Here is a 25,743-nt window from a genome sequence, read left to right as displayed (position 1 = left end):
GCCGTTACACCACTGGATTGTGAGGAAAGAGAAGTGTGTTGCAACGGAAAGGTAAGGGAGCTGGGCTCATAGCCACGGGGCGGCAGTTATTTCCTTGAGCCTTCGCAACTCTCGCAAACATCCAGCTGTCTCCGGTAAACTGATACGCAGGCTACGTGAGACGCCCAAGATAAGCACGTCTGCAAAGGAAACTAATAATAATAATAAACGCGTATTTCCAGCACTGGTTACTGATCCTGTGTTGCCGGAAGAGGCAGCCTTGGACCACAGGCTGTTTTAATGCTGTGTCTTTATACAAACCCAAAAAATACAATAAAGGCATATGATCCAGCAAGAATGTATTTTATCAGTGAAAACAATGCTGTTTTTTAATTAAAGGGAATTTATATTTGCATCAGCACAGACATCACCAGGAGCCAATTCTGAGCCACTATGGCCCACTGGACACCACCCAATCATTCTCAGCATGTAGAGATCCCACCAATGAGAAAGAGGTGGCTCTAAGTATAACAAAGGCCCAAGCTTCAGTGTAGGTGCAGCATACAGTACCTTTCTCCCCGTGAAGGCAGCTTTGTGTAGAGGCGTGTCCCCCATGTTATTGGGCAAATTCACCTCAGCCCCTGCCTGCACATAGAAGAATCACAGACCGGTGAGCAGGACAGACAGCAATAGGCAGTGACAGCAATTCCAAAAAAAGGAAGGCCTCTCGTGGTTACCTTGAGAAGCTCCTCCACCACGCCTCTGTGTCCGAAGTAACAGGCCAAGTGGAGAGGCGTCCATCCCAAATTGCTCTTGCTCTTACCTGGGGCAAAGAGGCACTTCAGATTAAAGTCTACGCGACTATAATGAAAAGCGATGATGCTAAATGTTTACAGCGCGGTGTTCACACTTACACGCTGTGACCCAGCAGGCACTCTTACCTAGAGCGACTTGCAAAGTGTGAGGACACTGCACATGTAACGGGTGGTATCTTGCGTTGTGTTTTTAATATGATGCTACGTGGGTCGGCGAGCGAGCGAGTTTCGAACCGAGGTTCTTACTGCTCGCTGCCAACCCCTTAAAGCCAGCGTCGTTGCCAGTTGAGCTAAAGGCAAATTGCCGTTAGCCTGTCGGCGACAACGCTACTTAACCAGGTCTCAGAGGGAGTGACGTAGCCGCTGCAACCACTCGGCTACCTGCTACCCGCTACCTAAGGCTTTACGCAGGACTCACACGAGCTAATCACTTCAGCTCCGCTACACACACGTGTTATACAACAGAGGGCCATTCTCACAGAAAACGAGTTGTTGGGTCCTTTGAAAACTATTCAATTCGTTCTTATCTATTCTATACCCTATACGGGTGTGCACAGCAAGGCAAAGAAACTGAAGATACTGCCATCCCAGCAGCTGCTGCCACAGACGAAGGACTCTATCTGAAGTTTCTGGCTGTCTGCCTCCTGCATACCCTTGAGGCCTTCTTGAACAGAGCTGTAACAGTAATTGTCTCTCCACAAGCTCAGCCAGCACCACACTGCCCTTACAGCAAGGCCCAGCCACACCATCAACCGCAATTCCCCTCTGCCTCACTCAGCTGCGGGCTGATTTACAAGCTGCGACAGGAAGCAGGTTTTTCTGGACCTGCGCAGACTCTTGTTTGGTTAACTGCACACGTGATTTAAGACGCCTGAGCTTGGGACCTCGTTTGGAGAAACACGGTGAGCTCACAGCGCGTGACATCCTGCAGTGACACGCCAAACCGCCGCCGCCCCCAGCGGTGATGGGACAGCTACCTTTGCAGTTGATGTTGAGACTGGTTTTCTCCTTGATCATGGACAGCAGCAGGCCGCGAATCCCCTCCAGGTTCCCGTTCCTGGCGTCGTGAAGGAGCTGCTCCTCGGGGTCTAGCGCCTCTAGACCCTCCATGATTTCCCACCTGTGGGGAATCCGAGAGCAGACAGAGGTGAATGCACGCAGTGGATCTCACCTGAGAGAAAGGTGCCAGCAGAGTCACAGAACCTGACTGAGCCCTGCAGAAACATTCCTAGTTGTGCTATTCAGAAGGTGAAGCACATGGCTCTTTCCAAAAAATCAACTATGTGCTAAATCAACGATGCTGTAGCCTAAACAATAAGGATAGCTCCTTATTCCCTGGGCCCATCCCCAACCTGTAAGGAACAATGAATCTGGGGATTATCTATTTGGGGTGGAAAAAAAAAAAACATTCTTCCAAACGTATCATTCTGCAATCACAGTCATCGGTATATAAGCACAAAATTGTCTTGTATTCTTGCCTGTAAATCCTCCAGATTTCTGGAGCACACCCATCTAATCTAACACAGCACTTCACCGCACTGAAAAACATCACGACACATAAAAAAACCACCACATTTTCGATTTGACTACACAGCAATGCCTTTCTTAGCGCAATATACGACATAGATGTCAATCTGTGTGTTAGGACCAAGCATACCTTGATGTTTAGGCTCTCTCTCTCCCAACTGACTTCTGTGAATGACACAGACTTCCCTAAAGTTCCAGACCACAGACAGAACAGATCTGACTGATATGGGCTGATAAAGCAATCTTCCCTGATGAAAAGGATCAGCCTTGAGGTGAAGACATTTGGCCTGAGGGCCTTTCGCGCCTCCCATGGAGAATGTGAAATTCACAAAAGGAAGCGGCTCTCTTTCCATTGTTTTTATAAAGGGTTTAACAGACCCAGGTCTGTAAAATCAACACGCCCACCTCTACAAATTTCAGACAAAATGTCTCTTTACAGCATAATTTCTGAACAACACATGTAATTACAATAACAATAATAACCTTGATTTACCATTAAATAGTTTTAAACATTTATTTGAATTCTGTTGCCTTTAACTGTTGGGTGGCACATGACTCCCCTTCAATGAAAGTGTTGGGCATGCCTCGCAAAGACTGATGTCTAACTGGTTTCCTTTGAGGTTTGTGACAACGTCACTCGGGATTAGCGCTTAAGATACTGGAGTTGGTTTCAGTTAATATATCAGGCCATCTTCAAGCTTCAGATCACTTGACCTGCTTGTCATGTGCCTTCCTAACAAACAGCTTTTGCAAAATGCTTCCTGAACACAATGCTTAACGCGTCGAGGCAGCTGAGGTCACGATGAGCGTGGAAGCGAACGCCACAGTGAAATCAAATGGTCACTTCCTTTAACTTCACCGATGCTCACGCAGAACAATCCACTGAGTCATCAACAGCATGCTGATCAAAAACATTCTTAATCCAGATTTGTTCAGAGTGGACTTTCAGGCAACCACTTGTTTAAATGAGGTGTCAAAGATACTGAGAAAAGTCATGAAAACTTCTGACTGAATCAGACTCAAGTTAGGCATCTTGTTTTGTGTTCTCAGAAACAATATTACCATTTACCTTACATACCCATCTTTGAAAAAATCTTTTAATCACCAAGTCGTCAATTTTCTATGGATTCCTTGTTAATCTTCGACTTAAGTTCTTTGTCTGTCAGTGGTTTATAACAAAAGATTGATTAAATCAGATAACTGCTATGCCCTTATCAGAGAGCCCTCATCAAATAGCATATGGTGCAATAATTCAATTACACCACAATAATTCATTGAAAGTTGTTACTTTCCCAAATAATAATAAAAAAAGTTACATTTCACTGTCTTGTGACTTCCCTGGTCTCTGCCAAGTTCCCATGAGAAAGTGTAAACCTGTTGAATTCATTTCCTTGAAACTTCACTCACATGACTCATCCAACATGTTCCATTATTAGAGAAAAATGTTCAAAATAAGCAGACGTACATTAAGAAGAAAGCAAACTCCTGCTGAAAGTAGTTTCAGGAAAGCAACCTGAACATGAACCAACTGTTTCTTTTTTTTCTCTGCAAAATTGCGTTTCATCATACCTAGAGAAACAGCCCGGCAGAGAAGGTAATTTAAAGCGAAACTTGGCAGAAGCAATCCAATATATCGCAAGTAGTTAAGGGCAAGAGTGTGATTTATACAAATCAAACCACACAGTTTGTTTTAATCTAATTTGTAAAAAAAAAAAAAAAAAGATTGAATCATGCCTCTTGGCAGAGGTCAGCTGCCTGCAAAGGCCAACAGACTAATGTATTTAAGTTATCTCCAGAAAGCTGACAGATGAATTCATATGAAAAGGGAATTGCCTTTGATTCCAACTGTTTACATTCGTCATCACTGCTACAGCACTCTGACACAAGACTGAGTTTTGAAGGAGAGACGCATGGTCAAAGATACAGTTGACAGAGAACAGAGGATTCATTCTTCGGGAAATCCTCCCCTTACAAGCCTAGGTTGCATGACTAGGTTGATGCTTATTAAAGTATGCGGGAATGTAATTCATTGTTTAAATAAGAAAACTTTTGAAACAAGAACATTTTTCTCATTTCAAATCTGATTACAAGAGTATGGAATAAGAAAGCACAACTGAGAGCAAAAGCTCTCCTTCGAACGCGCAAAATGTATAATGTAAAAAGTGTTTCGAACGTAATTTAGCTGCTGGCGTGTTCATAATCAGTCCATGCCGCAAGTAAACTGCAGTATCTTCACACTTTTTGTCAGTGCTACAATTTGTGATCTTAGGATGTTGCGTTCATTGTACTACTACATCGATGTTTCCATTCACGCAGAACACAATTTGCAATATGTACAGTTTTAGTACTGCTAAAATGCGCGAAATGCGAACCCTGTTTCACAAGAGGAGGTGTCAGTAGCAGAAAACTGTTTTGATGGATGGTCGTTACAATCATTATTTACTGGATTTTCCGTAACTTATACCAGTGAGGTGTTATGGAGATAAGTCTACAGTTATCCAAAAACTTGCGACTTACCTCTCAGTAATGACTCATGTCCATGAAAACTTGATTTACTACCGGTCTTCGCCAATCTAGTGTAACGTTCCAGAGTTGTCCGCTTTTTAAAACAACCACCCGTCTTCAAAAACACAGCGTGACTGTGAAACTTGCTCCGGGTTTATGTGATCGGAAGTTATCGCTCTATACTGTACGGCTGGAATGTAAAGTTTTCCCTCAACTTGCGTGAGGCAACATGTGATGCACTAAGCCTTTTTACTCTTCCTGTTTATAAAAAAAGTACGTGTGGCGAGCTAACGCGTAGTGTTTTGCAATCACATAGCATGGACGTTCAGCTCTGAGCCAAAACAAGAGCTGGCAAACTGGTTGGTTCTCCAGAGATGACCGATCGCTCGCCACTGCAAATATGCCGTGATTGCACCACTTTCTACGCACACCTCAGCGGGATCAGTTGATGTTACGTAGACTGGGGTTTGGGGAATCAGCTGTTACCGAGCACGCGCACATACCCTGCACTGGGGGTGCATAGGGGAAGCTCCTGCAGTTTGCTGGCAGCAGACAGCAACATCCCTAAAATATTCCGCTTGCATTAAAAACATGGAATAGGCAATGTATCGAGAGCTACATTTGCTGAATAGCTGGCGAATGTGTATCGACACAGACGAGCAAGCTCATGCTACATAGTATAAGTATTTTGCTAGCTGCTATTATTGACGTAGAATAAACGCTGTTGGCCTACTTTCAAACAGCTGACATTAAAAATAGCTAATGCAGTCAATATACTGTATTGCTTTCTTCATACTCGAGTGCTCATGAAGAAAATATCAATTTAAAGCTATGCTAGATATCTGCAGCACTGAATTGTAATCTACCGTATGTGCGGTCAGTTTGATTCTGCAGCCGTGCCCCGGAAGTAAAACCGTGGGTACGTGGCCGTGCGCGCGTGCTGACCTGTCAAACCAACTGAGTGCAACCGAAACAGGCGTGTGTGATTGCAGCAGGAGCACCCTGTACATGCTGCGCTACATTGACTTTATACAAGCTAAATTAACAAAATTCATTCTGTAGATCGCGTGTCCCCCATACTTTTTAGATACTAGCCAGCATTCAGTTTAGTACTTTTCTTTGGTGGCTTGCCTCAGTCAAGGGAAAACGTTGGAAGCTAAATTAGCAAGATAGCTGGCTAGCCAACTGTTACTGTATTTTGGCTTAATTTACTGTAGCTAGCTAGGTATCCAGTAATGCATGGCTACTACTGCAGACAGTGTGGGAGACCTTCAGGCTCAAGTACGTATCATCACCATACGAGAGTGAAATCTGTGGAAACTCGCCGCTGTTTCTTTTCATTACTGACACAACTGAGTGTAGTTCATAAACTTTCAAGGAAAAAAAGCGTGTGTCATGCTGGCTGTGTAGCCACCAAGCTGGGAAACGTTAGCTGGCTCTGAGGTGTTGGGATTCAAACGTACCGTTTGGAAGCGAATCGCCTGTCAAACCGTTAGCCGTTGCCCGTAGCTACCTGACACTGTGTTTGTAGTGTGGGGTTTAAATTGACCTTTCATCGCTGTCCGCAAGATGAGTGACACCGCATGTTTAGTTTAACCAATTCAATCACAACATTGTCCCGTACGTCAGTCACGGCGTAGCGCCAACAAAGCCATTGTTAACCTATTAGCACCGTTTGCATGAAAACCTCCGCGGTGTCCATTTGTTTCAGATCGATGAAATCGAGGCTCTCTCCTCGATATACGGCGACGAGTGGTGCGTGATTGATGAGGCGTCCAGAATATTTTGTATCAAAATCTCAGATGACATAGAGCAGCCAAAATGGACCGTTTGTTTACAGGTAAGAATTAGCCATAAATTTAAATCGGTTGGAAATGTGTTGGCCACAATGCAAAAAGATGCACGCGTGTTAATAATAATGCCTCTTTATTGAACTAACGTTACTTCAGATTATTCTTCCCTGTGATTACCCGAGCGCGGCGCCCCCCATCTACCAACTGAAGTAAGTAAAGAGGTTTATTTGATTCGATGTATTTGGCTTGTTTCTTACTGATGCAACATATACGTGCCTGTAACAAAATAATTACAAAAAAACACGATGCCACCTGTGAACCTGTCAGAATCTCACAGATGCAAGTACACCGTAAGCCCTGAAGAGGGACGCTTCACTTCAGATGTAAATTAGATGTCGAGTTCACATTTTGTACGCGTCTTTTTTGGCTCTCTGTTTGTTTCAGGCTTCTGAAATGTTATGAGTTTCACGCTATGCGTGGCCCTTTTATCTGTGCATGCTTCTGCCTTTGTTCCCAGCCAGAGAATTGCATCAAAGAATCTCTAAAGGAATAGGCATCAGACAGCATAAGAACTGTAACATATAAAATAAAATATTAAAATAAATATTTTCTTACGCTGTGGCCTGTTTACCCTGCAGTGCCACATGGCTTCGGGGGCCCGACAGGACAAAGCTGTCCAACAGCTTGGAAGAGATATATGTGTAAGTTTATTTTATCATTCATTATAAGCTTTCTTAAAGGATATGCAAAACAATACACAACTGTCTATTATTATTATGAGTAAGACAATTATGGTTATGATGATGGGTGATTATTTGTCAGGAAGTGGACACTGTCATGAAGGTTGCTCTGGCAGATCATTGTAAGAGTGTGCATGTTACATTATCGTGTTATGATATAGGTGTTAGGTATTTGCTGTTTTACGCCTGAACTGTAGCATTGATTCAGACTGCTGCTCATTTCCTGGGCTGGTCCATACAACACCTCTTGTTCTTTCTGCACTTCTGATACGTGTTTGAATGTACTGTACCTTGCCTAGTTGACCTCAAAAGTCCCTCCAGAAAAGAGTGTCTAACAAGTAATGAGAATTGATCGGCTCGTGTATTTGTGTGCTTAGGGAAAGCAGAATTGAAATTCTTGCAGTTCTGTTTTAAGTGCATTCACCAGGTTGCCCCAGTGGTAGCAGAAACTTCTTATGCAATCCTGTGTGGTGCTTCACTTTCCCTGAGGTTTTTCTGTTAACATAACATTAATTTTCAGTACTGGGATTAATAGGAGAGTCCCTCCTTGTTTGGTCTGTTTGGTCTTCCCTGCAGGCAGAACGTGGGGGAGAGCATCCTTTACCTGTGGGTGGAGAGAGTGCGCGAGTTCCTGCTGGAGAAGTCCCAGTCCACCGACACAGGTGAGATTAAACGCATCGGCACTCCTTTCACTCATTGAGTCAGACTCATTGATCGCGCTAGTTACGGGTAACGATTTGCATTCAGCAGCGGGGGCGCCCAGACCACACACATCAGATACGACCTTTCGTACGCTTCGTTAAAATCGATGAGGTGCAGCGGGGAAAAGAACCGCGGGCACAGCGGGCCAATGGCGTCCCCAGCAGGCACGCTTTCACCTGAGCCGAAAGGGTGGCAGCTCTGGAGAAAAAGGTGCGCTCAACAGCAGGTGTGTGTTCAGTCTTCAGCCCCCCCCCCCCCCCCCCCCCCCCCCCCCCCAACACATGGATGCTTACTGTTGCTGACCTTTTTTAATTGGCTGTGCATTTTCTAACTTTAGCAAGAAAACACAGCCCTTTGGACCTCAATATTTGATGGCAGGAGTGTAGTGTTTTAGGTACTGGGCTTGAGCCGTAGTGTATGTTGTCTGGCTTGTTCTATATAATACTTATATATAATATAAGTAAGTTCTATATAATAATATAATTTCAGTAGTGTTACGGCCAGACTCCTGCCAAAGGTGACTACAGGCAGTCACAGGGCAGTTGGCAGGACAAATACTCTGCACATAATAATACAACAACCCGGCTACTCCCTCTTCCGTGTTTGATCCAGCCGGGCAGAAGACGCAGCGGCGAGTGCTTTGCAGTTGAACTGGGTGAACAGTTTTATACGGATCAGATAGTTGGAGAGATAGCAGTGCACAGGAGTTTTAGAAAGAGTGGTTTGAGAGAGGGAAGAAAGTAATGTGGACTAAAGAAAAGTGGAGATCTGGAGATCGGTGCGCAAAAGAATGAAATAAAACGGTGGGGACCGGCCAGTCTGCAATAGACCGTCAGACCGGCTCCACCGTCCTACCCAAAACAACAAAACAAAACTAGAAAATAAACTCGACAAAAAATGCACCACCGTCTCACGAACTTTATACCTAAAGCTGCTCTTAAACACGAAGTGAGACAACAGCTAAATTCGCACAATATAGTACGCTGGTACTCACTCAAATTCCCCGACGACTGTGCTTGCCGCCATAGACGTTTAAATTACCTGAGGTGCACAAGTTCGTGCACCCGTGACCCTGACGTCACGTGACCCCTAACCCCTACTTCCGTGCACCCTTTTCCTGACGTCATGTGGCATACCCGTAACAGTAGTCACTGCCTCACTAAAGAAATTCCCAGCCTGTAGTCCCACACTGGTCAATGTGGGGAGATCTGCTTTTGAACCTAGTACAACACTTTTGAAGATGCACTGCACAGTACTTTTTGGATGTCATGCATCTCCATTAATTAGACACTAGATGGCAGTATTCATTACACTATCTTGACAGTTCTCAATTAAAAAAAAAATCCCACATTACTCATCCTTAGAATGGTAATATATGAAAAATAATAGAACTTGAATGTTCATCCACAAAGAGCTATGCATTATCTTTTGGAGGATGAGGATTTTGGAGGGGAGGTTTTGTTGTTGGTTCATGATGATGCATCAGTACACATTGTGAAACTGGGGCCGTGACTGTTGTAACCGACACCAGTGTAGAGTCCTCAGGGGCTCCAGCTGTTGTCCCTTTTCCTTTCTGAACAGCCAAAGAGCAAGTCCCGGTATAAAATCTCTATTTGCTTTCATCTTAGTGGTAATTAAGGCGGAGATGGCATGCCTGTACTTTATTGATCTCCGTGTACAGCCTTTGATGTAATCCCGGCAGTTATGTGGATGAAATGAACAATGCACGCTGTGTCCTCTTTGTGACATGAGTTCTGCTGTGTTCCCTCTCAGCCTGTTCCTTTACCTCTTAAAGATAGCCTGAGTGCGTGCTGCTTGTGGATCAGAACATTAAAGATGTGTATTGGTACAGAGATACGGATCTCTGGGAAACACGTCAGGAACACAGAGTCTTAAGAGCGGGATTAATACCGCAGCTCTCGGAGTCACAGGCTGGGATATGTTTGTGAGAGTTCAGCGCCGCAGTCCTTTCACGTTATTGAAGAGCACCGTTGCCTCTGACCGCTTGCTAATCTCTCTCATGTGATCACCCAGCGTACGTGTAGCCTCTGTTTAAATGAAAAAGAAAACGGAAAAAACTGAAAAAGAAACCCTCGTTGAGATCAGGCCACGACTTGTGCATGACAGCAGGCAGGTGGGTTGCAGTGTGGTAATAGCTGTGAAGTTTTAATTTTCTAAATAACGTTAACGTGCACAGAGCTGACCGCAATAAGCGCATCACTGATCTCAGCTGCATCCGTTAGTCTTTGCTCTGTGCACAGTGAAATGAACTTAAAATCAAAGCGGTGCTCATTCAAATGGCGTTCCACCAAATGGCATTCCACTTCCTGGCCATCCAGCAGTGTGACCTCATCGGTGGGTTTGTGGGCAGTAGTCAATGGGTTCAACGCAGGTCCTTTTGTCACAGTCGGTCAATGCAGCTGGATTAATGAGATTTGTGCATCCGCCACGGCACCAGGGTCGTGTCTTCACCAAGAACAGCGGTGGAAATTTAGAGGTAATGCCTAAATTTGCCAAAGACAGCGATGTGACACATTAGGAAACAGTTCATAACCAGTAGGTTACAGGTATAGTCCCCAGGTACAGCACTGCTTTTGAAACGCTGAGCAAAGAGATTCACCTGAATTGCCCAATGAGTATCCACCTGTACACCGTTAACAGATATGTGGCAGACATGTTGACAGATATGTGAGAATGTAAGATATGAAAGTCATCTACAGGGTGCTTGCGCAGGTCTTGAATGTCTTGAAAAGTCTGGAATTTTGTGTGAAAGTCTTGAAAAAGTCTGGAAAAAAAGGTTAGCTCATAGTAGAATTTGACAGTCTGCACAAATGCACAAAAATATTTTAAAATACGTAATATATGAAGAAAAACAAATAAAAAGTTGATATGATTTCGCTAGCTGGTCACATGAATGTGCTAGAGTGATATCCAATCAAAGCTCGTGTTACCTTGTCAACTTGAGTAGGCCAGTCACGTTATTCGTTGAACGGGCGTCCGAAACTAGGAAGTAAACATCTCACATGTGTGAAGCAGACTACGCACTCCGTGAGAGGACGTCCAGGTAAAATTTTGTTTTGTAATGTTTTTTTGTTGTTGTTTCTCATGACAATCTGATGCAATGGCTACAACCTGTATAATGTACCCTGAAGATCGCAGTTGTAACGTTAACTACAGCATATGGTTAACGTTACAGCAAGCTGCGTTAGATTATCAACTGCTAAGGACTTGGTCTGTTGAGCAAATTAACAATAGCAGAAAAAAATAACTTTAATCAGATTAACTTTATCAGTGTCATGTCGTGTAAATATGCAATAAGGCCATGGCTGCACGCCCGTGACGATGATGTGTAATTAGAGCAGTTTGTACATAGACACGTCTATGCATGGTAACGTTAGCTTCCACGTAGCTATATGAATTAGTAAACTTGAATCCATCGGTTCTTATGCCGTAAGAACTAGCTTGCCTGCAGTTAGTGTTTCACACTGAGCAAGCTTTTCCTTTAACAGTGAAACTCGCAATGTTGGTCTGGACGGCAGCCTGCTGTTACTAAGCTGACACACGTAGCTAGCCCAATGCTGCCAGCAGAAATGGGTCGTTGCGTGTTTTCGAACTTATGGCTCCAACACCCGAAGTTTAAAAATTGGATTGCGCCGGACCCTAAGTCCAACACAAAAGCATATTGCAATTTTTGTGCAAAAAACATCGGCATTGTCAGCATGGGAGAGGCAGCATTGGTGAGCCATCTTCCTCCTACACTCTCTGGTGTAACATTATGTCTGACTAGCTAAACATGCTGAATGACTGGGATGTTAGCTGCAGTTAGCTTTATGGTAACGCACATTTCAGTTGTTAGTTCATTAGTAGTACTGTTAAACTCACACATACAGCAATCTTGCTGAGTGACACAAGCCTCTCTTTTTGCCTCCCAATTTCAATTTGTGAGAATTGGCTCGATAAGAAATATTTTTATTTTGAATTCATCACAATTTAACAGTACAACAAAAGTCAACAAAAAAAACAGTCAACAAAAGTGAAATACCAAACATGATGCTTTATTCCAGCACTGTTGTATTACAATAGAATTCATTAGTTTAGGTGTGCCTAGTTTCTGCAGTTGAGTGAAAATAGCTAAATCTGTTTTAGCAGTGCAACCATATTGTGGTCGTTCATCCATCCATACATCCATACATCCATCCATTCATTCATTCATTCATACTTTTATTGTTCTGACTGTGCTCTTGGTGAAACATGTTCGTGTAAAATTGATGCACTTTTTTGATTTTCATACTCTAGTAAAACACGATTTACTGTGAATTCTGCATTCATTCTGCTTTTATTAAAATGAACTTTTCTACTAAACACAAAAGCTACAATCTCAACAAAAAAAGTACGCACGCAAGCACAAAACCGCATAAAGTCGAGGTCTTAAAAAAATAATGATCAGTTTTGAAAAAGTCTGGAAATCATCTGGATTTTTTATTTGGGAAAAGGGCAAGCACCCTGCATCTAGGATAATGTTGTCAGCTGGAAAGTAAATAATGTAATATAATGCAGGAGTCAATACAAGGTATATTACTCAGATACAGATATGTAGTTGTTACATGTGTGCAAGCAATAATACTTTTATTAAATGTCTTAAGGTCTGTGTATATGGTTTTCCATCACACAGCATTGCGTTATGAGCAATGCACTCCTTCAGGTGAACATCAGCTTCTGTGCTTGATTGTTGTCCACTCTGTGTGTGAAGGGACAGAGTGCTCTGGTCCTGGATAACTTTATCCGTCCATGCTCCTGTTTGCTTGCTTAATTTTGCTGGCTGGCTGTTCTCACTGTCTCTGAGCACATCGCCATTTTTCTTCAAGTTTCACAGAGTTTTTTTTTGTTTTTGGAAGAGGGAGGAAGAGGAAGAGAAAGAGTGGGGCTGAAGGGCAGAGCATTAAAAGGAGGCTTCGTAATGGATTTAAAAATAGACCGGACCAAAAAGGGCCTCTGTCACCCATGCCAGCCCCACTCGGCAGTTCACAAGTCCTCGCCGTAGTTTCTATAGAAACCATGAATGTCAGATACATTTTTTTTTGCTTAATTTTTCCCGTTGCTTAGCATGGTGCCTTTTCCGAGGCGACTTAAAACGTGTACAGGCTTAAATTTTTATGTTTCTGGTTTTGCAACAACGCGTTTTAATTCCAGCCCGAAAGGGGGGCGTTTCCCAATAATCCACTCATCGGTGACCCACATGCCATTCCTACCGATGACCACCGGGGGCAGAGCTCAGCAATTACAGGGCATGCAGGAACGCATGCGGCAAAGACCTTGTGAAGTGGGTGGCGGCTGAGCCTGATGAATCGGGAAGTGCGAAATAAGCCACTGCTGCTTAGTATGTCTAGACCGATCTCCTTTGCTTCGGGTTTGCTGACTCACCCTGAATCCCAGACCTTTCTCTCCCAAGGGCCTTTCTTTCTTTTTATTCCATCAACAGATGTGTGAAATTACAGCAATTCACCTTGTTTTTGTCACATCTCTTTTACCAAGCTAATAAAGCACAAAATCAGCATAAAATTGCCCCTGCTTTTCACAGGCAACTGTAAACAGACATTGTGCAGTTGTGGTCGTCTCATGTCGCAGCCCTTACACAGAGTCGGAGCTAATGAGCATGGTTTCCATGGAGGAGGCCACTGCTTTGTCCTTCGAAGGTCACTTTACATCACAGTTACCCATAATTCAGCCTAGTATGTACAGGCGAAGATAGACAGCAGTTTATTATTATCTCTTCCCCAGGAGAGCGTCTAATGAGGGGTGGTGTCATCCCTGCGGTTTGCTCCCAGGTAGCAGGAGCCTCACAGGAGATGCCGCTGTTCCGGTCAGAGCATCCTTTACAGGAACACCAGCTACTGCAAGACCAGCTGCCGGGCCTCCAGCGTTTTTCACGACCGTATGCATGTCCTTTCTTTCGCGGCCTTGCCACTAAAAAAAACCCGTCTTTCCAACAGCTCTCAGGCGGCGAATCAAGTCAGCAAACGAAATGCGTGTTTCAAATACAGGTGGCATTTACGATTGTTATTTTCAATCATGTCACAAAGTACAGGGAGCGAGGGAGGGAGGATGCGGAGTGGTTTCAATTGTGCCACGGCTCCATTCATGCTCATTCTCGAGTGCCCGGCATTAGCGTGAAAATGGAGTTTTATGTATGTTAAATTAAAAAACCCTAAAGTGGATCTATTGTCAGAAATATTTGGGACATTATTATTAAAAAAAAAAAGAAAGAAAAAACTGAAATCCCATAAAAAGCAGCCACATTTATTAAACAGTCCCTGGTCATCATTGTACTCTCTCCTACGTCTGAGCTTTTAATCTTGTTGAACCTAATTAGGCTTTGGTGATGAATGTGTGCCGTGGTGTTGCTGCAGCGAGGAGTGGACCGCGTGTACTCGTGTGCATAATCCTCTCCAAATGGCAAGCTAATAGAGGTGGACAGAAGTCACAGCGGAGAGGGGGAGAGGGGGAGGGAGGGACCGAGATCGGAGAGGGAGAGATGGAGTGATAAAGAGCGAGGGAGCGAGGGAGATATCAGAGAGGGAGGGACGTGTAACACGCACGCGCGCACGCCGTGAGATAGCCGCGCAGAGGCTGAAGCGGTCTCGGCCTCAGCACGCCTACGTGATGGCTCTGTCTGCAAGTGTGCCATCTCCCTCGCAGAAAGCCACAGAGGGCGTGTTGCGCGTTGTCCGTTAAAGTGTGGCAGAGTGCTCTGTATTTAAGACAAGACCAGTCTTCATGAAACCTTCACCAAGAGGCCTCGAAGAAACCCTCAAAGGAGAAAACTGCCACGGTGTCATGTTCTCTGCCCCAAACGACAGTGTGTCTCTCTGCAGTCTGCAGCGATGTCTGTTTGAGAGTGAGAGGTCTGTGAGCAGGACAGGAATGGAGAGTCTACTCACAAGTTTACCTACGTGACATTACAACGATTTATGAAGTGTAGGGCACATTTCAAGGGATCACAATGATAAAATAAGAAAGAGAGATAGACAAATAGAGAGAGAGAGAGAGAGAGAGAGAGAGAGAGAGAGAGAATGTGTGAGAGAGAATATGTGTGAGAGAAAGCTATAGTGAGAGAAAGAAAGAGAATGAGGCAGAGGGACCAAAAGACAGAGCTTGGCAGAGAGGGGGAGAGAAATAGGAATATGTCGTGTGTTAACATGACACCAAACTGCATACCCCATCCCCAGCATGGGAACGTGAGACGGTGACCAGCTGTGAGACCACGCAGACGTTGCTAGACTCGTGGTTATTTGGCTACACTCACGGTTATCGTGATGAATGTGAATGGTTGTGGACAGTCCCATTACATTACATTACTGTCAGTCAGCAGACGCTGTTAACCAGAGTGGCTAACATACATAATTTCATCCATTTATACAGCTGGATATTTTTTACGTGTGGCAATTGCGGATTAAGTACCCTGCATAAGGGTAAAACAGCAGTACCATAGCGGGGTATCAAATCAGCAACATTTTGGTTACAAGCCCTGCTCCTCACCACTATGCCACACTGCTGTCCCACTGCTGACTCATAGTATGAATGGCTATGGATGGTCCCAACAGGCAGACCCTGTTGCCCAGAGAGACAGAGCTGCATTTACATTACATTACATTACATGACATTGAAATGACATTTGACATTTGTCGTTTAGCTGACACTTTTATCCAGAGCAATGTGCGTAGGTTACAGTCTTACGTGTTACTTATTTATACAGCTGGATATTTACCGAGGCACTTCTGGGTTGAGCACCTTGCCCAAGGGTACGGCAGCGGTGCCCCGGCGGGGAATCAAACCTGCAACCTTTTGGTTACAAGTCCTCCTCTGTACCACTACGCCAAACCGCCACCAGTTGGCGAGTATACAGGGACACTGAGTGAAATGAGGAGCATGTATTTCCCAAAGCCAGCGCAGAGCCTACCCGGTTTCTAACCTCTCTGACATGGGGGATGAGGAGCTGTTATGGTCAGACTCCTGCCAAAGGTGACTACAGGCAGTCACAGGGCAGTTGGCAAGATAAATACTCCGCATATAAAAGTACAACAACCCGGCTACTCACTCTTCCGTGTTTGGTACAGCCAGGCAGACGACGCAGCGGCGAGTGCTTCGTAGTTTTAACTGGCTGAACAGTATTTATACGGATCAGAGAAAAGATCGTTGGAGAGATAGCAGTGCACAGGAGATTTGGACTGAGTGGTTTGAGAGAGGGAAGAAGGTAATGTGGAGTAAAGAAAAGTGGAGATCGGTGCGCAAAAGAATGGAATAAAACGGTGGGGACCGGCCATTCTGCAACAGACCGTCAGACCGGCTCCACCGTCCTACCCAAAACAACAAAACAAAACTAGAAAATAAACTTGATCAAAAATGCACCACTGTCTCACGAACTTTACACATAAAGCTGCACATAAACACTAAGTGAGAAAACCACTAAATTCGCACAATATACCACGCCGGTACTCACTCAAATTCCCCGACGACTGTGCTTGCCGCCATAGACGTTTAAATTACCTGAGGTGCACACCTTTGTGCACCCGTGACCCTGACGTCACGCGACCCATAACCCTTACTTCCGTGCACCCTTTTCCTGACGTCATGTGGCATACCCGTAACAGAGCGCACAGTACTGGCGACACCGAACGGCTCAGCCTGAGGAACAGGGACTTCCCCAGGCAATGTCTTAGCGGGATCTTCTCTTTTTTTTTCTCATGTGAGCTCAGTTCTACAGCTGTCATTTGTCTGATATGCAGTATTTCCTGTGTAACATGTATTGTGTTCAAGCGCTTTGCTAACGCTTTTTAAATGCAAATAAAGTGTGTTTGAATTTGAGATCGAGAGTGACAAAGGGAGGGAAAGAAAAGGAGAGAGCGGGAGAGAGGGGGAAAGAAATAGAGGTAGCCAGAGAGGGGAGAGGAAAGAGAGGGAGCAAGGGGTTGGGGGGGGGGGGGGGGGGGGGGGGGGAGAGATATGGAGAGAGGGAGCCAGAGAAAGGAGGTTAGAAAGGGAGTTAGGGAGGGAGAGAGGAAGCCAGAATGTGGCAGAGAGGGGTAAGGAAAGGGAGAGAGGTATTCAGAGAGAGGGAAAGGAAGAGGGAGACAGAGCCAGAGAGAGGGAGAGAAAGAGAGAGAAAGGGAGCCAGAGAGGCAGAGAGGAGAAAGACTGCTCTAAAGCCACACGCTTTATAGACTTAATTCGTTCTTCTTTATTCTCATTACTGTGTTCAGAATTACTTGAGAGCCGTCAGCTCAAGCCAGCCGTCCCTTCTCACCTGAACGTCCTCCGTCTCAAATTCTGCTAATAAAAATGCGTTTGCGCGTGCCTCTCAGCGGACTTCCTGCTGCTGTGATTAACGCTTGCGCGGGGAGTCCTCCTCTGCACGTGTGCCGACGGCCAGGTTCCCATTGGAGACGGGCAGGCTTAAGCAGTGATCCCTCTCTAAGAGAGGAGGGGGTGAGGAAAAAAGGCCTTTGCTCCACGCCCCCGCTGTAGCGGTCCCTCCAGGAGCGCCCCCGCTGTAGCGGTCCCTCCAGGAGCGCCCACGCAAACGGCGGCCCAACAGCGTCCTCGTCTCGAGAGGCCTTCTGCAGCTGCCCGTTTGTTCCCAGAACAAATGAGGTTTTGCATGTCTATAACTGTGACACAATGTAATAGCGCTAAAGTGCCATTCCCTTTGCCGTGGTGCCCCCACACTCAACAGCTTCAAAACGTGACACAGATACAGCTGCTGTGCTTGGAGAAACGGCTGACTTTTTAAAAAGTGTGTTGTTGTTATTTAGGCTGCACCTTATCATTACACTATAATGTCTTTCGCTGTAGGCTGTTATTATGAGGAGTACAAAAAATTGTTTGAGTGGCTTGTGCTGGTTGGATTAGATGATTAAATGATCAGCGAGAGGGATGGTAATTTAATGATGAAGGTTAGGCAAAGCATAAGTTCCAGATATACAGGCTTTACTTTTCCAGCTGGTGGATCTCTTGAGTGCTCTTCCAGACTTCTGGAACTGACACAGGTATACTACACATAACCACTGCAAGATCTTGGACTAACACAAATATTCATAAATAGTAAATTTATACGAAAATGAAATGTATTGTTGCATACTGAGAAATATGTTGTTCAGCCCAAAAATATATTGCAATATACCAATAATTTACATATTTTCAATATATTGAATGAGCTAAAAAAAAGCATAACTTCTAAAAAAAAAAAAAAAAAAATATATATATATATATATATATATATATATATATATACACACACATATATTTATACATATATATAAATATATATAAAGGGATTGAGATGGGCTCTGTGGAGTAAAATGGTCTGGTAGATACAGAGGGATCCAGTAGGCCCTGGAGGAAGAGGCCAGAGAGGTGGTGTCCAATCACATGCGGGTGGGCAGGGAAACGCTTTCAGGGGGATGGCTGAGCAGACGGTTCCATTCAGTGATCCAAGCGTGCAAGAAGTCCACATGTAGGACCGTGTTCAGTTTAGGCTGCCTCTTCATTAAACAAAGGTATAGCAATTCGACAAGAAGTACAGCAGCAGGGCAAAAGCAACGTTCTAGGTCCTAAATATTTAATCATTTAATTTGATTGAAGTATTTAATAGTTAAAGTTTAAAATGGACTTATGACACAGACAGAAAAAATGATTTCAAGCAATGTTGCCAACAGAGAGGAAATGACGATATTAGTGAGTAATCCTCACCCAGTTCCCCCTTCCTTTAGAAACAATTCATACCTTCTATCACAGATTGTGATGTGCCCAGGAATGGCTGTGATATCACAGGGAAGAACATGCCTGTGTTGAAACTATGAACACTGATGACAGTATGACCAATTTGAAGGCACTGTAGATTTTTTTTATGAATTGCTTTCTTTTTTGAATAAAAACAATTTCATTTACAATGCAAATCATGAATGCTGATAATATTTGCATTCTGTATCCCTGGGAACACCAGAGTCAGAACGGCCCACAATAAGCGGCAAATTGTGCTTTCAGCTTCTGAAGTGCCGTGGAAAGCCTTTGGAAGTTTCCAGAAACGCGCAGCAAACTCGCACCTCCTCTCGTTTTGGGCAAGAGCGCTGCGTCTCATTTTGAGGCCCAGCCGACAGTGAACGGAGGAGGCATTCTGTGCAAGATAACCGAAAATAAACTCAGCCTATTGACAAGCTCTGCGTGTCAGGTTTCAAACAGCGCGCGACAGGAAGGCATTGTTGCAGGCGGTCAGAACGAGGTACTAGCGTAGGTGTGTACTAAGTGAGACAGGCATAATGCACCGTATTTCTCAGTTCGCTCTATCGAGTCTTTCTTCGCTTCCCTATCTGGATGATATTCATAGCGGAGTGAAAGGCCCCTGGGACTTTCTCAGACAAAACACTAAACTGGACTCTGTGATAGGTTCAGCCTGCACTGACGGCAAAATGACAAGCACAGACCAGTCAGAATAGCCTGCTCTTGTCATTGTACCCTCTCGTGTTCCGACGTTCTTAAGAGGCTCAGAAAGAGCCGGAAAAAAGTACTCTCGAAAACAGGAAAAGGAAAGCACCCTCCTAAGAATTGAGGGTAACAAAGAGCTACAGACACTTTTCAGCATAAAGAACTGAAGTGAATGAGGAGCAGTGAGGAGAGTCCCAGATGTAATATTGTCTGCCTCTGCCAGGCCATCGCCAAAGCATTGGGTTTCTCCATCAGGACAGGGCTGAAAAGCAACAGTAACGAGCACAGGGGGTGCGTTAGAGGGCATTCATAACGAAGATTACATCAGAGTCAGCAGAGTATCCGCACGGGTTTCAACTGAATAGCTGTTTAATTAGAATTTTGAACAGAATTTGTGTCAGACTCCTGGGCAAGGTCACCTCGGCAACGTGTGAGACCTCCGTGACATGTCACGATTACTGACATGCTAACCCCAGAGAGCTCGCACACGGCGCAAAAGGCTAACGGGAGTTAAGGACGTGATTGCTGGTGTCTGTAGCCTGAAAACGTGCAAACGCTAATGGTGATTGACCAGCATCTGCCTTTATCTCTGGTAAATGCTCTGTCTGGATGTTGATTTCTTTCTCTTTATTTTTTTTTTTTTTTTGCAATCAAAAATGTTTCTCGAGGGGGAAAAAAGGAAACCACGCTTACTTCTTGATTTCTCCTCTCCCCGTCTCTGCCGCCACCAGAATGATTTAGAATATCATTTCTCCCGTCATCATCCTGGCTAAATTGATTTTTGGAGACCAATCAGTTCTGATTCGAAACAAAGCTTAAAAATAGTTTAAGCTTTTCCCTTTCCATTATGGTAAGGATCAGATTGTGCCTTTTGAATTTTGGATATTTGCTCTAAATACAACAGTGTCAAAAAGTAAAGTCAAGACTGGTGAAATTATATATAGTTAGATGTAATTGTTTTGCACTGAAGCCTATGCACACATAGGTTCAGAGATTAAACAAAAAGAAAAATACTAAGCTGAAACCAAAATAATTTTTTCCCTAAATTACTTTTTCTCTTCATCTTTGTCTTCCCTGTCTTGGCCTGGAATGACCATGCAATTACTATGTACTCAAGGTTAATTGATTTGTGTGCAATAAGCAATTGCTGTAGAGGAGTGTATCTCCGCGTACCTGTGTCTGTATACCTGTTTATGTCATTGGCTGCTGTCAGCCTCTTTAAAATCAACTGAGGTGTTTTGAAAGCTTAAACTTAATCCTATTTCATAAGTATGCTAATGTGACGCGATACCAACTATAGTTCACAGGACCCGTCTCAGAAGGGATTAAACAGCGTTGAGCGGCGCACATGAATATTTCAGAGCAGCTTATGGGATTTTAAATGCTGGAGAGAATCGGAAAAGGTCATTTAAAGTCCTCAAGTGCGGATGGGTAATGATCACTTCAACGCAATTTAGCGCCAGCCCCATACATTGGGCCTGTAATCAGTCTTCAGTACCTCAGTGCTTTGGTGTGCAAAAGCCCTGCAATTATTCCCTTTTTCCATCCAGACTTTGCCTTCTACTCCATTAAATTCAGGGTTCATAAGCAGTGACAGGGGGCACATCTGAACATAATTATATTTCATTATTGTAACGTTGAGTTTTTAAAAGAACGCATTTTGAGTGTGCCATTTAGTTTTGTTAAACCAGCAGATTTAAAATGAACTGCTGATCAGTTCTTTCAGTATGCTGTCCGGTAGTGTTAATGGCTCTTGTTTTCCAGTCCAGTAAACATCCCCCTTTACACGTGAGACTTCAAAACATGATTATCAGTAATTGTGCTCAAATGCTGTCAGAAAGTTGGTGTTTAAACATGGTATGTCTGGAGCACTGTGGAAATGAGAAGTAAGATTGTTAGCAGTACCTTCTAGTATCGGCGTTTCCCATTGGATCTTAGGGAGGCACCCTTTCTTTCAAGCTTAATTTCCACATTGACATGTCACAACCTTTTCTGATCTTGAGAAAGCGCTCACATCATCCTCACCTCTGCTTCCTCTTCCGCATCACCTTAATTGACCAGGGTCACAGGTTCAGTGTTGGCAGGGTCAAAGGTCACCCTGTGCCCTCCGCTCTTAATGACCACTTTCCATCTCACCCGGCCAGGCAAGATCACTTTGACTGAAAGTGTTAGAAGGAAAACGAACATATCACGCAGCGAAACGACTGCCATTTTTTTTTTCATTTTTCTTCATCTGTCTGATAAATACATAAGCATCCCGTTTTGCCCCCTGCCCTCAGCAGACGGCCCGGAGGCGAGGAAGAGGACGGAGGAGGTGGAGGATGACGATGGTGGCGGCGTCACCGCTGTGGGCGACCTCCCAGATCTCCGCACTTTGAGGCTGAACGCAGACTCGGCGCATCTCTTTACCGAGTTCCACGGAGGTACGGCGCGCCTTCTCCTGTATTATTATTGTAAATTATTGTATTATTACAATTATCAATATTACGGTAAATATATGGGCGGCAGTGTAGCATAGTGGTTAAGGAGCAGGACTCGTAACCGAAAGGTTGCCGGTTCGATCCCCACTGGGACACTGCTGCTGTACCCTTGGGCAAGGTACTTAACCCACAGTTGCCTCAGTAAATATCCAGCTGTATAAATGGATAACATTGTAAAGAACTGTAACCTATGTAAGTTGCTTTGGATAAAAGCGTCTGCTAAATGAATAAATGTAAATGTAAATGTAAATACAGTATGCAGACCGGTGTAACAGATGACACCTGACAGATTGAGAAACGTTCGGGCGTGGTCTGTTTCCCTCTCTGTTGTGCCTGAATATACGGATTTCTCTTTGTAATTTGCTCTGGATTAGAGCGTCCTCCTCCCAGTGACCGAATGTAAATGCAAAGCTAATAATAGCAGCCATAATAATAAGGCAGTTCCCCGGTGTATGGAGCAGTATGTCACCTTTGATGCGTGCGTCTGATAAACACACCCTTAATGAGTAGAAATTGATGTTTTAGTCATCCGGCTACAGGCAAAGCAATGTGTGCTGCCGTATGTGCCTGAGCCCAGAGATTCTCTCCTGTCCTTCAAGCTGAGCTCAGTGTCTGTCCCAGAATTTCTCTCCGGTCCACTGGTGCGAATTCAGTGTTTGTCTTGGATCTTCTTACCTGTCTTCTGGTGCACACTTGGTGTCTGTCCCGGTGCCTCTCTCCTGTCCTCTGTCCTTCCCTGTCCACCAGTATGTACCCAGTGTCTGTCCCCTTCACTCTCACTCTCTGTGAAAAAGTTAAACTGAAAAAGCAGACGTGCATCGCGGCAGAATTCTCAGTTCCGGAGAGTTCCCCGGAAACTGCATCCTTTTGGCTGCGCTTCTTTTGTATTGACTTATAGAGTGCAGGTGGGCAGCTGTAAAGAATGGAATCCGCAGTTTAGTGAGCTGATGATGCCTCTCTCCGCTGCCATGAGCGTTTCTCAGAAACTGCCGTGCGCAAAAATTCCTTTCACGAGTCGCTGTTTATAAAAGGGTGACACAAAAGGCGTTTTTTTTTCTTTTTTTTTTTTTCCTGATTTTCATCTCCGCTTCCACTTGAAAAGGCCGCTTCCCCCCCGTGTTTCTCTCCAGATGAGCAGCTGCCTCCAATTAAGCACGGAGACACCATCACGGACCGACGGAGCACCTTCCAGCCCCACCTGGCACCTGTGGTGACGTCCAGACAGGTAGCCCCGCCCTTCCTCACACAGCCTCCCGTTCCACATTCCGTGATCACTGTTTCGTGATCCACGTTCCGTGTTCCGTGATCCACGGTCCACATTCCACATCCCAGTGCAAGGATCTGCTGTTCCTCTCCTCTCCACAAGTGTGAATCATACTCATTCAGATTAGTGCCATTACTGTAAGCCATTACAATAAGTCAAGTAGAGCTTATCCACCATAACAGCACAGTGTATCCATTAGTGTAGATAGAAATGACTGAATAACACTTCATCATAAGTAAACCAGTAGTGTTACTTAGACTTTCAGCAGTTTCAATCCAGAGGTGTGGTGCTGCCGTTGTACCCCTGAGCAGGGTACTTCACCTGAATTGCTTAACTTCATCATTTGATGACAGCCCCTACTTTTTCTGTGTACCTCTATGGAGTGCATGGATTGAGACTGGGAGTTTTCTCAGAGTGGGTTTGCCTCAAGCAACGTAGGGATTTCATGGAATTTGCAGCGTGATTGGATATCAGAATATGAGGAGTGTTCAACTAGTGATCTGATTCTCAATCACTCTCTTGAATTAACTGAGCTGAAATGGAATTGACCCCAACTCTCTTGGATAATACAAACGTCGGCCATCAAAAGCCCACCCAAATTTGCTCTACTCCAAACTGCGAATAAATGTACTCAGAGCTAATAGATAGGTTATACGATTAGTGGTTATTGAGTGGGCAAATGTTTCAGTTTAATTCCTCCTGCAAGGTGGCTTATGTTGGCTTAATGGTAAGAGCCCTCATTAAAAGGGAAGAGATGTCACAAAGAGACATTTACCATATTAGGTACAGGTGTTGTCTTGAAACAAAACGGGTATCTAGATTTGTGGAAATAAATAAATGAATAATGTATCTGAGCACAATGTGCACAGTAGATTTTAGCCAGTTCCTAGCTGGCTACAGATACTGCTGATGGAACAGCAGCAGACCTTTCATATGCTGTGGGATGCAGCAGTCTTTGCGAGCCTTTATGCACAGCAGGTGCAATGTGTGAACAGCCATTAAACATACAGACACATCCCTTCGAAAAATACATTTTCGGAAACCACCAATAACCAATAACCAATAACCCGAATTTGATGAACAGAAGCCGTTTTTGATTTCTTTATTCAAAGCCGTTGGTGAAAGGCTGGATATTACCCATACACAGCCATCCCACAGCATACCACACTTTCTGATGAGATGTATGAGTGAGTCACAGGTGCAAGGGGTTTTGGGAATTCCCCCGAAACAGTGCTGTCCTGAGGGGAAAACATTGTAGGATCGTAAATTGGACTTGTTTGCTTGTTAGCAATAGCCTGTGCAAGCCTAGCCATGAAAGCCTAGCATTTGTTTGCTCCGGTCTCCATGTCTTAAATAAAAGCCTGTCTGTCATGACCACAGCGCTAATGGTGTCAAGGCAAGCAAGCCCAAACCGTAGGCGGGCTCTCTTTCTGTAAGCTGATGCATTTATTTATTCCACAGAACATGGGTGAAGAGCAGCCAGTGACATGGAAACAAGCACCAAGCCGAATCCCCGAGCAAAAAATAAAATGGCGTAATCATTCCATCATACACCTGCCTGGCAATTACCCTTAACAGCAAAGAAATCATGTTAAAAGAGCGTAACAGTGATCTATAGGGGCAACATCTCTCTTACATCAGAGCGCTTACATGATGCCTGATGACAGCACTTAAGAGTGTGTGTGTGTTGCGTAGCAAGAACATGCCAGAGAATTTCATAAACAAGGCCTCCACCTTCCCAGCAGGCTCTTCCTGATAGTTTGGCCTGTCAGGCTTTTTTGTTTCTGTGGTATTCTGGCCCTGCAGAGGGCATTTCGTTCTGCCGCTTGCTCTCCATCATTCCTCTGATCCCTATGTAAGGCTGTTCAGCCAGGGTGTTTATCAGGCAGGCAGACTGGAGTTGGACAGAGAAGCTGTTTTTCATGTGTAAGGGGAATGTCAGTGAGCAATCAGCTCTTAGCTTTGCTCTGTATGTGATGTGCTTCATAGGTCAGTACTGGAGTAGATGAGCTACCACACTAAAAAAACAGCCTTTCGAAGGGTTTTGCACAGACATGGGTCTGAATGAATCGCTGGCCGGCCATGGCTTTCTCAGAAGGACATCGATGTAGCATACAGGGCTGTCATGTGGAGCGCGGCTTTCAGAGGCTGCGGGTTGCCTGAGAAACGAGAGTCTGAAAACAAGCAGTTGCAGAAAGATCCTCTGCGTGTGTGTGTATGTGTGTGTATGTGTGTGTCTGTGTGTGTGTGAGAGCATGTGTGTCTGTTTGGGTGTGGGTGTGTGTGGGTGTGTTTGTGTGTGTCTGTGTGGGTATGTGTGCATGCCTGTGTGAGTGTCTTTGTGTTCATTGAATCATGAAAGTGAGCATACGTGTCAATGTGTGGCATTTCCCACACCGACAGCTATTGCAAGCCATTAACTTCTTATCTCTGTCACTATAGCAACAATGGTATAGCATA

The 25,743-nt window shown here is 44.5% G+C and overlaps 2 protein-coding genes across 5 annotated transcripts in view; one reads left to right on the top strand and one right to left on the bottom strand.

Moving 5' to 3' along the window:
* The window catches only part of osbpl1a (oxysterol binding protein-like 1A), a 44,741-nt gene extending 39,275 nt beyond the window's left edge, over positions 1–5,466 (bottom strand). For both annotated transcript variants that reach the window (XM_036522168.1, XM_036522169.1), the window contains exons 1-4: positions 4,839–5,466; positions 1,772–1,914; positions 717–802; positions 550–624 (exon numbers count right to left, since the gene is read on the bottom strand). In XM_036522168.1, the coding sequence (XP_036378061.1) occupies positions 550–624; positions 717–802; positions 1,772–1,904 (294 nt within the window). In that variant the 5' untranslated portion in view covers positions 1,905–1,914; positions 4,839–5,466. The remainder of the gene's footprint in view (positions 1–549; positions 625–716; positions 803–1,771; positions 1,915–4,838) is intronic.
* A 345-nt stretch (positions 5,467–5,811) lies between these two features.
* impact (impact RWD domain protein) overlaps positions 5,812–25,743 on the top strand; it is a 47,748-nt gene continuing 27,816 nt past the window's right edge. For 2 of the 3 annotated variants that reach the window (XM_036522619.1, XM_036522621.1), the window contains exons 1-7: positions 5,812–6,107; positions 6,538–6,666; positions 6,776–6,828; positions 7,258–7,320; positions 7,936–8,021; positions 21,819–21,962; positions 23,150–23,244. In XM_036522619.1, coding sequence (XP_036378512.1) covers positions 6,066–6,107; positions 6,538–6,666; positions 6,776–6,828; positions 7,258–7,320; positions 7,936–8,021; positions 21,819–21,962; positions 23,150–23,244 — 612 coding nt within the window. In that variant the 5' untranslated portion in view covers positions 5,812–6,065. The remainder of the gene's footprint in view (positions 6,108–6,537; positions 6,667–6,775; positions 6,829–7,257; positions 7,321–7,935; positions 8,022–21,818; positions 21,963–23,149; positions 23,245–25,743) is intronic. The other variant, XM_036522620.1, reaches the window with a different exon arrangement.

This window comes from Megalops cyprinoides, chromosome 2 (assembly GCF_013368585.1).
Source record: "Megalops cyprinoides isolate fMegCyp1 chromosome 2, fMegCyp1.pri, whole genome shotgun sequence".
Taxonomy (NCBI): domain Eukaryota; kingdom Metazoa; phylum Chordata; class Actinopteri; order Elopiformes; family Megalopidae; genus Megalops; species Megalops cyprinoides.
The sequence above is the reverse complement of the archived record's forward strand: the minus strand, read 5'-3'. Positions and strand labels throughout refer to the sequence as shown.